The sequence below is a fragment of the Moschus berezovskii genome, chromosome 22, assembly GCF_049115385.1.
Source record: "Moschus berezovskii isolate FMDL1 chromosome 22, NW_MosBer_1.0, whole genome shotgun sequence".
NCBI lineage: Eukaryota > Metazoa > Chordata > Mammalia > Artiodactyla > Moschidae > Moschus > Moschus berezovskii.
The window spans coordinates 19,974,441-19,987,638 of NC_142481.1; the positions used below are offsets into that span (position 1 = coordinate 19,974,441).

At 44.2% G+C, this 13,198-nt stretch overlaps 1 protein-coding gene across 5 annotated transcripts in view; it reads left to right on the forward strand.

Annotated features, from left to right (window-relative positions):
* CEP89 (centrosomal protein 89) overlaps window positions 1–11,322 on the forward strand; it is a 73,618-nt gene extending 62,296 nt beyond the window's left edge. For 4 of the 5 annotated variants that reach the window (XM_055412331.2, XM_055412332.2, XM_088830980.1 and 1 more), the window contains 2 exons: window positions 2,528–2,697; window positions 8,231–11,322. In XM_055412331.2, the coding sequence (XP_055268306.2) occupies window positions 2,528–2,697; window positions 8,231–8,408 (348 nt within the window). In that variant the 3' untranslated portion in view covers window positions 8,409–11,322. Of the gene's footprint in view, window positions 1–2,527; window positions 2,747–8,230 lie in introns of all 5 variants that reach the window. The other variant, XM_088830979.1, reaches the window with a different exon arrangement.
* Window positions 11,323–13,198: the final 1,876 nt, after the last annotated feature.

The window sequence follows — 13,198 nt, forward strand, 5'->3', positions numbered from 1 at the left end:
AATGTCTTTACAAAAATAGAGATAAAAATCAAGTAGGAAGAATTTACATATTTAAATAGGAGAAGAGTGAAGAAAAAATTGTTCGGAGCCAACATTATGTTACTTTCAATAAGTGAGAGGACTAAGGACATGTAATATAAAGACATAAAAATAAAAGTAACTATAAGAATCAAAAGAGGTTCATACCTAAATAGCAAAATGCAACAGCAAAAAAGAGCGGAGAAAATAGACTACGTTAAAGTCTTAAAAAGTGTGTGTAGATAAAACAAAAAAACATAAAATTAAGACCAAATAAAGCTGCCATATAAGAAAATATAAATGAGCTTAATTTACCTATTAAAAGAAAGTAAGAAAAACACTATTTACATGCTAGAACCAAGAGACCATAAGGAACAGTACTTCAGAAAGATTAAAAATAAAAGGATGAGTGAAGATAATACAGATTTATGCAAACAAGAGGAAAGCCAAGCTGTGATCTTTACATCTGCTAAGAGAAAATTTGGGCCAAAGCACTAAATGAAACCAAACAAAGGAAAAAAAGGGGGGGGGTTCTTAATAATGCTAAAGACTATAATTAATAAAGTAATTATTGGGACTTCCCTGCTGTCCAGTAGAAAAGACTTCCCCTTCCAATGAAAGGGCTTCGGGTTCAATCCCTGGTTGGAAAGCTAAGATCGTATGTGCTTTAGGGCTAAAAAACCCAACAGAAGCTATATTGTAACAAATTCAATAAAAGACTTTAAAAATGGTCCCCATCAAAAAAATTAAAAAAAAATATATATATAGTATTTATGAATGTTTCTGTACTAAATAACACCAAAACTTATAAACTACAGGAAATACAAGGGGAAATGAAAGCTTAGTGGAGCTTTAATCCACTTCTCTTAGTCCAGGACAGATCACAGTGTTATTCAAGAGTAAACATATAGAATTTTACAGCATAAGCTGTAAGGTATATTTATGTGTACATACCTATGTGTACATACCTATGTGCACGCGTGCTAAGTCACTTCAGTTGTGTCTGACTCTGCGACCCTATGAACTGTGTAGTCTGCCAGGCTCTTCTGTCCATGGGATTCCACAGGCAAGAATACTGGAGTGGGTTGCCATGCCATCCTCCAAGGGATCCTCCTGACCCAGGGATCAAACCCACGTCTCTTATGTCTCCTGCATTGGCAGGCAGGTTCTTTACTATTGGAACCACCTGGGAAGCCCATATATATCTATGTCTATATAGACATAGATATATAGAACAGTCACAAAAATTGATTATAGATCGACTACCAAAAAATAAAGTTTCAGGAGGCTTCCAAAGTAGAAATAAGATAGATGTCTGTTGACCAAAAAAATGAACACCAGAAATTAATAAATAAAATGAGAATGAAAATATTCTTTCACCTGGATATGTAAAAACTGTAGTAAACAAATGACTCTTGGGTCAGAGAAGATGTATAAATTGAATGTCATAATTTCTTTTTTTTTTTTAATTTTGTTATTGGAGTGTAGTTGATTTACAGTGTTGTGTTAGTTTCAGGTATATACCAAAGTGAGTCAGCTATATATATACACATATACCCCCTCTTTTTTAGATTCTTTTCCCATATCTGTCATTAGTCAATTGCTCGGTCGTGTCCGACTCTTTGCGACCCCATGGACTGTAGCCCGCTAGGCTCCTTCTTCCATGGAATTTTCCAAGCAAGAATACTGGAGTGGGTTGCCATTTCCTTCTCCAGGGGATTTTCCTGACCCAGGGATTGAACCCAGGCCTCCAGCATTGCAGGCAGACTCTTTACCAACTGAGCCACCAGGGAAGCTGAGTATTAAATAGAGTTCCCTGTGCTATACAGTAGGTTCTTTTTTTTTTTTAAGTTATTTTTTAATTGAAGGATAATTGCTTTACAGAATTTTGCTGTTTTCTGCCAGATTTCAACATAAATCAGCCACAGGTTTACATATGTTCCCTCCCTCCCAGCTCCCTCCCCATCCCACCCTTCTAGATTGTCGCAGAGCCCCTGTTTGAGTTTCCTGAGTCATATTATAGTAGGTTCTTGGATGTCATAATTTCTAGTGAGATCTGAATCTTTTGTGAATCTCACTACAAAGTTAAATCTTTGTAGTTGAACTGCAAAGTTAAAATCTATGTGACAGCGGTTTTGGAGATGCTCAGTGGAAAATCTATGAACCTTAAAGACTAAACAATAAATATGTAAGAAGGAAAATAAGTGAATCAGGCTTTTATCTCAGTCATCTTTTTACCAATAGAGTGTGACAGTCCTTGCCAGGTCTTTCTGTTTTAATTTTTATTTGTAGCATGTTAAAAACTAGGCATGGTACAAGTCAGAAATTCTTTTTAATATACTTGAAATTCTTTTATTACTTTGTGATGACTTTTGTGATCCAACTTGCCCTCCCAGATGAGACCTGTCCAGGGGTTACTCAGTTCAGGGGCTCTGATAGGCCTCGGTGTGGGAAAGGAGCACATCCACAAAGCCAGCATCCTCTCACTTGAGTCCATCCTCCTCCCCAGGGGTACAAGAAGCAGATGGCACTGAAGGTGGGTGACATGAATCATCATCTGACGGAGCAGCAGGAAGACTTTGCTAGCAAGACAGCTCAGTACCAGCAGGAGATGAGGCACCTCCATCGGATGCTCCTGGACAAGCAGGATGTCCTGGACAAGGCGCTGCAGCAGAAAAGGTCTGGCCGCCCCAGCCCCCGGCTGATGTTTGTGATTTTTGAATGTTTGGTAAGATTCTCCAGTAATGTGCTCTGGACCTGGTTTTTGTTCATTTGATTGCTTGTTTTTGTTTTTACATTTTAGTTTCATCTGATTTTAATGTTGGTCTTGATTTTTTAAAGTATTTTTTTATTTTTGGCTGCACTGGGTCTTGATTGCAGTGCGTGGGCTTCTCGCTCTTGTTGTGGAGCACAGGCTTTAGGGCTCAGTAGTTGTGGCACACAGGCCTAGTTGCCTTGCAGCAGGTAGAATCTTTCCAGACCAGGGATCAAACCCTGTGTGTCTCCTTCATTGACAGGTGGAATCTTAACCACTGAACCACTAGGGAAATCCTGACCTTGTTTTTTATTTGCTCCTCCATTTTTTTTTTTTTTTAAAGATTTCCCCTAGTAATTGACATATAACCTTGTATCAGTTCAGTTCAGTTGCTCAGTCGTGTCCGACTCTTTGCCACCCCATGAATCAGCACGCCAGGCCTCCCTGTCCATCACCAACTCCCGGAGTTCACTCAAACTCATGTCCATCAAGTCGGTGATGCTAGCCAGCCATCTCATTCTCCGTCGTCCCCTTCTCCTCCTGCCCCCAATCCCTCCCAGCATCAAAGTCTTTTCTAGTGAGTCAACTCTTCACATGAGATGGCCAAAGTATTGGAGTTTCAGCTTCAGCATCAGTCCTTCCAATGAACACCCAGGACTGATCCCCTTTAGAATGGACTGGTTGGATCTCCTTGCAGTCCAAGGAACTCTCAAGAGTTTTCTCCAGCACCACAGTTCAAAAGCATCAATTCTTCGGTGATCAACTTTCTTCACAGTCCAACTCTCACATCCATACATGACCACTGGAAAAACCATAGCCTTGACTAGACGGACCTTGGTTGGCAAAGTAATGTCTCTGCTTTTTAATATGCTGTCTAGGTTGGTCGTAACTTTCCTTCCAAAGAGTAAGCGTCTTTTAATTTCATGGCTGCAATCAGCATCCGCAGTGATTTGTATAAGTTTAAGGTATACAGTGTGATGGTTTGATATACATATATATTATAAAATGATTATCATAATATGGTTAACATAGCCTTCACTTCACATAATTACCATTTTTTGTGGTGGTGGTGAGAACATTTACGATCTACTCTCAGCAACTTTCAGAGATACAGAACTGTCAACTGTAGTCTCCATGCTGGACATTAGATCCCAGGTCTTCATTTTCTTTTACCCCTCCTTTAAAACTTGTTGCTATTTGAATGCTGGACTTCTTAAATCAATCCAGTCCTCCCACTGTCCTTCCCTCTCCCCCTCTTTTCCATCTCTTTAGTATTTTTATTTTATTCCATCTTCTTGGGACACCTTAAATTTTTTCGATTAAATATTTTATTTCTGCTATTACATTCTCATTTCTGAGGACCTTACAATTTCCGATTCTTCCCTTTTTGTAAGATCACAGTCCGAAGATTATGGGCATATCATGTTCTCTGTGGCTCCTCGGGTGACAGAGGAGGTATTGCCAGTGTGTTGAAAGCCTGCCCTGGGAAATAGCGCCCGTTTTGTGAAGGTGAACATGGCAGTCCCCTCAAGCAGTTTGCGTTCACGTTTAAGTTGGCCTTTTCAGAATGGCTGTGTGATCTTTGACAGACTGGAACATAAACTGATGCATGGAGAGAAAGCATGACATTTAGAGGCGATTTTCTTCAAGTTTGGATAGAATCTGTGTATTAGATACCAAGCAGAATGCAGACAGTTGTTTATTTTCTGTCAGCCAGCTGCTTTTTAATGCCAGGCAGAGTAAACTGTTATCTAACAGGTTTTCTATAGTCACAGAAGTTCTTACCACCATGCATGGTTATTTTTTAAAAGTTGGAATAATGCTAAGTTTCTTGCCAGACAAGTCGTTTAGAATTGCGTTAATAAAATGAAACTTTGTTTTATACTTTTTCCCTTATTCTACTTTTTTCAATGGTTCAAAAATTAGACATTCTATTTTTATCCTTTTAGTGGTTTCCTTTGAAATTTCACTATGGGTACTTAACATTTAAAAAAAAAATCTAAAATTAATCAGCGCCTCTACATTTCTGCCACCAAATGCAAGATCTAACGCTCTAATCTAATTATTTCCCCACTCAGTGTATATGCTATTTTTGTTTATTGTCATTACATGTAAGTACAGAAGGTGAAAAGAAAAGATCTATTTTACATCATCATAGAAACCACATATTACTAGTTTTAATAGAGTTGTTTATTTTGATTCACCCACAGTTTATCAGTTTCTTTGCTTATTATTTATTTTTTTCATCTGAGACCCTGTTTCTCAGAGTATTTTTCTCCTTCCTAAAGTACATACTTTAGAAGTTTCTTTAGTGACAGTAAGCTTTCTTCGTTTTTGTTTATCTGACAGTGTCTGCATTTTGGCCTCATCCTTATGAGCTGATGTTTGCTGGAAGCTGGATTCTACCTCAACAGTCTTTTCTCTCACCACATTTCACTGTCTCTTCTGTTTCATTGTTACTGCTGAGAAGTCTTTTTTGTCATTTTTAAAACTAGATGATCCATCATGTCTCTTGCCTCTTTTAAGATTTCCCCTTGGCTCTCAGTCTGCAGCCCCATTGTGTTGAGTTTTTAGAATATTTATTGATTTATATGGCTGCACCGAGTCCTCGTTGTGGCATGAAGGATCTTCGATCTTCGTTGTGGCATGCAGGGTCTAGTTCCCTGAGCAGGGATCACACCTGGGTCCCCTGCATTAGGAACAGAGTCTTAGCGAATGGACCACCAGTGAAGTCCCCTCCATTGTGTTTGACTGTGAGTTTGTTTTACTCAACCACTTGGTATAAGTTATTCTCTGTATCTGTGATTTTGTGCCTTTCATTACTTCTTGAAATTTTTCAGTCGTTATCTCTTGAAATAAGTCTTTTCCCCTTATTGTTCCCAGATTTCCTTCTGGAACTCAGACTAAATGGATGTTTTACCTCCTTACTCAATCTTCCTTGTGTCTTGTCTTTTACGTTTTCTGTCTCGTGGGGTTTTTTTTTTTTGGGTCTGCACAATTCTCCTCAATATTTCTATTTACTAGTTTTTCTTCACTTTTGTTCAGTGTGTGTTTAACCCAGACATTGAGATTATTTATTTCAACAACTGTATATTTCAATTGCGGAAGTCCTATTTGGTTCCTTTGAAAATCTCCCTAGTGATTTTAAAAATAAATTATTGATCTTTGCTTATCTTTAGTACGTCTTTTATTTCTTTTAACATTTTATTCATAGTTATTTTATATTCTGTGCCAGCTTCTTTATCTGGAATTTGGGGGTCTTGTTGACTCTTGCCCTATGTGGCTTATTTCATTCTATGTACTGTAATTTTTTTTACTATGAACCCATGAATGGTTGAATTTACTCTGTGGAGTCCTGGGGATCTGGATTGAGGACGTTTTTCTCCAGAAAAGGTTTGCATTTGCTTCTCTTGGTGCCAGAGAGTACTTTCAAACCTTTAGTCACTTTAATTTTATTATTAACTTAAAAAAACCTACTGTAGTGCTTTTTTTTTTTTAAACCAAAAAGATTTTTTAAATATTCACAGGGAATTCCCAGGCGTTCTAATGGTTAGGACTTCCTGCATTCACTGTGGCTTCAGTCCCTAGTTGCAGAACTAAGATCCTGCAAGCCATGCGGCTCAGCCAAAAAAAAAAAAATTCTCAATGCCATTATTACATTTATAATTAATGTTTAACTTCTTAACGTGTATTTTTCTGAGCTGCATTCTGGGTGATTTCCTTTGCTCAATATTCTACTTCATTAATTCTGCCTCTGGTTGTGTCTAATGTACTTTTAACTCTTCTGTTGAGTTTTTTCCCTAATGGCCTCAAAAATGCCTTTTTACTTTTGGTTCACTCCAGTCAGGGCCTGGGGATGCTTTACAGTGAGGAATAATGTAGATTCAAACCCCATGTTCATTTGAGAACAAATCAGTGACTACAGCCCCCAAGGAGCCTCTCAGAGCAGCTTTTTTTGAAGACTGGCAGATTTTTTCCACCCAACCATCCTTCCTTTGAGGGTTCTTCACCTATCTCCACTTACCTGCGTAATTCTGGGATACACAGGTGAGTGTCACTAGGAAGAAGAGTCAGCCCTGGGATTTTCTGTTGCACCCAGTTTGCATGGGCCCAAGACTAGTCTCCTTTCTTTGGAAGTCTGGGTTTCCATAGAACATGGGCTTTTGTCCTCAAAGCAATACCAGCATTTTGTTTGCCTGCCGCTGCTTCAGTTTAATCTTCATACTTTTTTTCTGCCCTTAGAAATTTCCTTCTTACTTTGAGTTTAGCTGTAAATTATCATGATGTTGCAAATATTTGGGTGTTTTGTCCAAAAACAGAAGCCTGGGGATTTTATACATAGTTTAATTAAATAGTACCCGGCACTCAGCATCATGGGCTTTGGAAGGAAGCAACAGTTCACAAGGAAAATGACATTGAATGAGTGGGTGTGTCACTGGCCTCCCTGAATCTTCGTGTCCTCCTCTTTTTATTTTTTTGTTTGCTATTTGTGCATGTGAGATCTTAGTTCCCCAACCAGGAATTGAACCCGTGCCCCCTGCACTGGAAGTGGATGTCCTCCTCTCTAGACAACAGTGCTAAGTCCACCCGGTAACCCAGTTTCTAGCATTTTGCATAACCAACTGGCAGTGTCTGTGAAGGAGCCGCCTCCCCAGCCATGCTGTCCTGCCCAAGGCCTGCTCCTCCTCCAAGGCCGAGGCTTGCTTTCCCTCCCCATGGGGCTCCCATGAGGTAGTGGCTGCTGTCTGGTCTGCCCTCTCGGTGGACCCTCTGAGGACATGTGTGCCCTGTCTGCCCTGTTTCCTCAGCTCCCCACGCAGGTCCCGTCGCAGAGCCCTGGCTCAGGATTTTTCTTTTTTTCAGCAGCCTTGGATCCCTCTGGACACTCGCCCTCCTGGCACGTAGTCTGGGCGGGTCTTCACTATGTCCTGGGCTCTGATCCCTACTCCCCATGGTCCCCTCCTTGCCCCCGGCCTCACTCTCTGTCTGGGCCCATCAGTGGCTCTGTGGATGGAGGTATGGAAGGCACCTGAGTGTTGGCCGGGTCACAGTGGGGACAGGCAGAACAGCAAGGCCCGTGCTGTGTGGGCGCCCACAGCCAGGACACTGTGCTGTAGGTCAGCCATTGTAGTTGTTGCCTGTTTTGTTGGACATTAATGCCACAGAGAGCAGAGGGTGTGTGCACTGGTGCCAAAATAACGGAGAAGGCAAAACAAGAGAGCTAAGACGTCGTTTCCAGCCTGTGCCTTTGTATTTTGTTTGGTTTGCAGAACGCTTCCGGTTTCTTTCAACACTGGGGGTCTCTGCTTCAGAACCCACACACAATGGGCTCTGTTCTCTGACATTAATCATTCTTCCATTTAGGTTCTTGTGACTTTACGATTCTTACGGGCTCCGTAAGTATTTATTAAATTGTGTTATTTTAAACATTTTCTTTGTATTGCTTATTTCTCTCAGAGAAGTGGAAGGCGAGCTGGAGGTTGTGTGGGAGTCCACATCCAAGGAAAACCAGAGGATCCGAACACTTCTCCAGGCCACGCTGGAGAGGACAGGCCCCTGGCAGACCACCAGAGCTTCTGAGGACTGCTGCCTGGATGTTATCTCTCAGCAAGATGTGCTGGATGCTGTGACATGAAGCCACCGCCTACCACCTTCCAGGGCCTGTGGGAGCCCCCTGGCTAGGGCCCCGGGGGGAGGGCTCCACCTTACCCGGGACAGGGAGGGGTGGAGGGAGGGCAGATCCCACCCACCCCCGCAGGTCTCTTCTCCTCAGGGTTGAGAAGAAATAAATGGTCTTAGAAATTTAACCCAGGTTTTTACATTTTTCTGTTTTAAAAATGTGCTGCTGAGCTGTATTTAGCCAGTACACACCCTCTGACTGTATTGCCACTGAGCTGGACTCCACTGCTCTGCTGAGACCCACTGCTCAGGCTCACAGGTGACCTGGCAAAGCTGGCTGGTCTCCAGGGGAAGGGCTGTCAGGCCCAGCGCTCAGCCTGCCCTCGATGAGTCAGTTTAATTGGCTGAGCCTTGGATGGAAGCAGCAGTGATGAGACCCGTGCATTCACGCTGGGTGGTATTTTATTATTTGGCAGAAAACAGGGGCTGGTCTGCATGCCCCGTGAAGTTGTACAAACTCTGTGCTGCCCTCTCCCCACCAGCCCTTCTCTATCCTCCTGGGAAGGTCATTTTCCTGGGGCCACCTCACCTCCCTCCTCGTCTAAGAGCCTTGACTTTGAGCATGATGGGGGTTGGGGGGGTCCCTGCCCCACTGTCACCTCTGAGAAGGATGCGGGGCTGTGCTCCTACCCTGCCCTGTGCCACCTCCTTCAGGTAGATCACCCCAGCCTCTCGGACCATTCCCAGGACGTCCTGGTGGTAATGCCAGCCGTCTGGGGCTGCTGGTCCCGGGCATGCTGACCAAAGGCTGCAGAAGATCCTAAACAGTGTATGAAGGTAGAGTCCTGTCACATCCTTTTACTGAACCCCTCACAGCTAAGGCCTGTGTGGTTTCACGTGGGGAGACAGATACCCCCGCCCCCGCAGTTGGCCCCTGTATAAATTGGACCTGTGCTCTTTGGTTGCTCAGTGGGAAGTTGAAATAGAAAATCATTGTTCTTTTACACTTCAAATTTTTTTAATTGGAGGATAATCGCTTTACAGTGTTTTGTTGGTTTCTGCTGTACAACAAGAAACAGCCAGAATTATATATATATATATATATATATATATACATACACATATATATGGGTATGTGTATATCCCCTCTCCCTTGAGCCTTCTGCCCCCTCCCAGCCCACCCCTCCAGATCGTCACAGAGCACAAGGCTGAGCCCCTGCTGTTATGCAGCAGCTTCCCACTGGCTCTCTGTTTTACCCATGGAGTGTATATATATCAGAGCTACTTTCTCAGTTTATCCCACCCTCTCCTTCCCCGACTGTGTCCACAAATCCGTTCTCTATGTCCGCGTCTCCATTCCTTCCCTGCAAATAAGCTCGTCAATGCTATTTTTCTAGATTCCATGTATATGCATTAATATACAATATTTGTTTTTCTGACTTCACTCTGTAGAACAGGCTCTATTGTCTCATGTACCCCAGCGTTCATAGCAGCACTGTTTAGCCAGGACATGGAAGCAACCGAGATGTCCATCGACAGATGAATGGATAAAGATGCGGCACATATAGACAATGGAACATTACTCAACCACAAAAAAAGAATGAGTTTGAGTCAGTTGTAGTGAGGTTCTTTTACACTTTATTAAACTTGTTCAACAGTGTAAAAGAGTTCTAATTTGTTTTCATTTTATAGGTGATAGAAAGACTCACCAGGATATAAAACTATCTATCATCTCCTAGGAGTTGACCTAGTGCATAACTTTGCTGTTATTTCAACGGGATTTGTGCCAACCATCCAATAATCTGTAGATAGGCTGACAGGCAGCAGCAGCGCCAAGAGCCTCCAGATCAATGCTGAGGTGGATTGTCTGTGGGACAACGCTGTTGTCCTGTCACCTAGAGGACCACGTTTGTATCCCTGCCTTCTTCCTGCCTTCAGGGAGAACATTTTATTCCCTAAGTGAATATTTTTATATTTCTGTTTTATCACATGTTACAGGCACTCGGGCTCTGCCAGCCTCCCACTGGGTGCCGTAGCAAATGGGCAGGTGAACTCAGAGTCTGGGTGCAAAGCAGGCAAGGTAGAGAAAGACAATGCAGCTGAGACGCAGAGAGCCCAGGCTTGAGCTGTAACACCCCAGCCTTGCAGGATAGGCAGGGTCTCAGGAGCTGGAGAGGGGCAGACAGGCTGGGGTTGGAACTTGGGGTGGCCAGTGAGGCCTGATTCAGCAGGAACTGGTCCCATTCTCTCTTGGCCCTGGCAAGTCTTTATGGGGCACTAGAAAGGTCCTGATCAGGTTGAAAGTAACCCATGACAAACGGAAAACATGACCCAGGGACCCGAGTGAGCCCTGCCACCTTTGGCACTATTTTAAAGCAGCCCTGGGGAAGTCAGGACCGAGTGGAGAGGGGGCGGGGTGCAAGTGTGGGTGTGGCTGTGAGTCTGGTGTGACAGCAGGTCCCGACAGGGGGCGCTGTCCTGTTTCCCAGTTCCATGCACTGGGGCGATGGGATCACAGTCTTTGCCCCGTGACCACTGAGAAGAACAGGACTCTTTTCCAACAGCTATGTCTTTGTAGACCAGGGCATCATCTAAGGAGAGGGCGGATTCTGGGTTTTTAAAATTTTGATGTAAATGTATTTATTCAGCAGATGTGCTGTGGGTGCTTATCTGTGTGCACTGTTTGTTGAGAACAGTAGCGGTGACAAAGGCAGAGCTCATCACAGAGCATGCTGGGTGCTCCGAGTCACGGACTTCCAGGCCAGCAGGGTCTCAGACCATCACAGGAAAACTGATGTTGTGTGCTGGAGCCCGTGGGTATGTGAACCTGCCTTTTCAAATGTACATTTTATGAAATCTAGATACAGGCCAAGTATTTCTGGTGAAAATCCAGTACCTGAATTCAGATATTCTATTATACAACTATAAAGTATACACAGGATTTTGAAGTCTTACTGTGAAAAAAAATGTAAAATTATCTAAATTTTCTATTGGTTTTATGTCAGGATAACATTTTGTATATATTGGGTTAAATAAAATGTTACTAAAATTGACCTCACCTGTTTTTTTTTTAATTTTTATTTATTTTTATTTTTGGCTGTGCTGGGTTTTGGTTGCGGTGTGCAAACTTCTCTTGTGGTGGTCTCTCCCTGTTGCAGAGCAAGGGTTTAATTGCGCTGAGGCATGTGGAATCTTCCCAGACCAGGGATCAAATCTGTGTCCCCTGCATCGGGAGGCTGCTTCTCAACCACTGGACCACCAGGGAAGTCCTTGTTTGGGTTTTGTTTGTTTTACTTTTTAAAAAATATGACCGCTGGAAAACTGTAAATCCCATTATATTTCCCTTGGACAGTGCTGTCTAGATGTTAATGTGAAAAGCAAAACTAAGCTAGAAGATGATTTGACTTCAGGTCAGAGAGAGGAAAGGGAGAGGAGCAGAGCGGTGGGGAGAAAAGGCAAAAGCAGGCGTGAGCCTCGGGCCAGCCCCCCCAGGGCTCCCAGGCTCCCAGCCCTGCTCCCACCAGCCAGGGAACTCTCCAGGACAGACCCGTTTGTCCCCCTCCAACTGGGTGACTGTCGCCTTCTTGACTCCTCAGGCAGCTGGGCTTAGTGGGTGGGGGTCACCTCCATCCGGGAAGACTTTGTCCACTCCCAGATATGCTAGACTGGAAGTTCGGTCACTGTGGGCAACCATTCTGTGTATCCAAGGCTTTCCCATCAGCAGTAAAGACTCCTCAGGTGTCTTCCATCCGAACAAGAAACTCCTGCTGGACCCCACGTTCTCCCGTCTCATGGACAGGGCTGCCCCTGACGCTCTGCCCCGCTCCCGCAGTTACTGCTGGAGCCCCACCTGGCCCCACACGCCCTGGCAGCCCCCTGCGGGCACCGCCACCGCCCGTGGACTCGGGGATGCTGTGCTCGCCCCTGCATACTGCATCCTCGGACCTGTCTGCTCTCGCCGCACGCTCCCCTTGGCTGCATCTGCCCGAGGGTCGCACACGGCGTCTTGTGCGTCTCTGTCTCCCTCTCACACCCATTCGTTCTCTCTCGCGCTCTCTCTGTCCCACATGGAACCCTCCACCGTGCCTTCTTCTTCCACTTCCCTTACACAAGGTTTCTTTCTCACCTCAGATCTCCGCGCCCTTTTAGGAAAGCGTTTCCTGGATAACATTCCTACACTGCGACCCTGCCACCGTCAACCCCAGTGCTGCCCGTGTCAGACAGAACTGTCAGACGGCACCCACTTCTGTCTTAGCTTGAGACAGACAGGGCAAAGGATTTGGGATTTTTCTGCTACCTAGTCTCCCACCTTACTAGATGCCCAGAAATTTACTATGGGGATTTTCCCACTTGGCCCTCGAGCCTTGAACCCCATGCCATCTTCTGATCGCCCAACTCCAGTTTCTGCAAGCGTTTCTCTTTGCATCTATCAGAACCCACCCCTCCCTTACCCCAGGCCTTGGTAACCTCCATACTACTATGGACAGCCTATCGGGCTGTCCCCCGAAGCTAACCCCCAAAGGCCCAAATTATGAACATCATAGATGCTCAGTCTCAAGGAATACACCCCAGTGTAGGGAGACTTATCACAGGACATAAGCTCTATAAACAAAATGGGTGTGTGCATGTGTGTGCGTGCACAGTCGTGTCTGACTCTCTGACCCATGGACTGTAGCCTGGCAGGTTCCTCTGTCCTTGGGATTTTCCAGGCAAGGGATTCCTTCCTAAGCCAAGTCCTGGCAACCAATCTATACTGGCTCAAAAGTCCTTTTCCAGCGGTGCTGGGTTGGGCACTTTGCGCAGGGT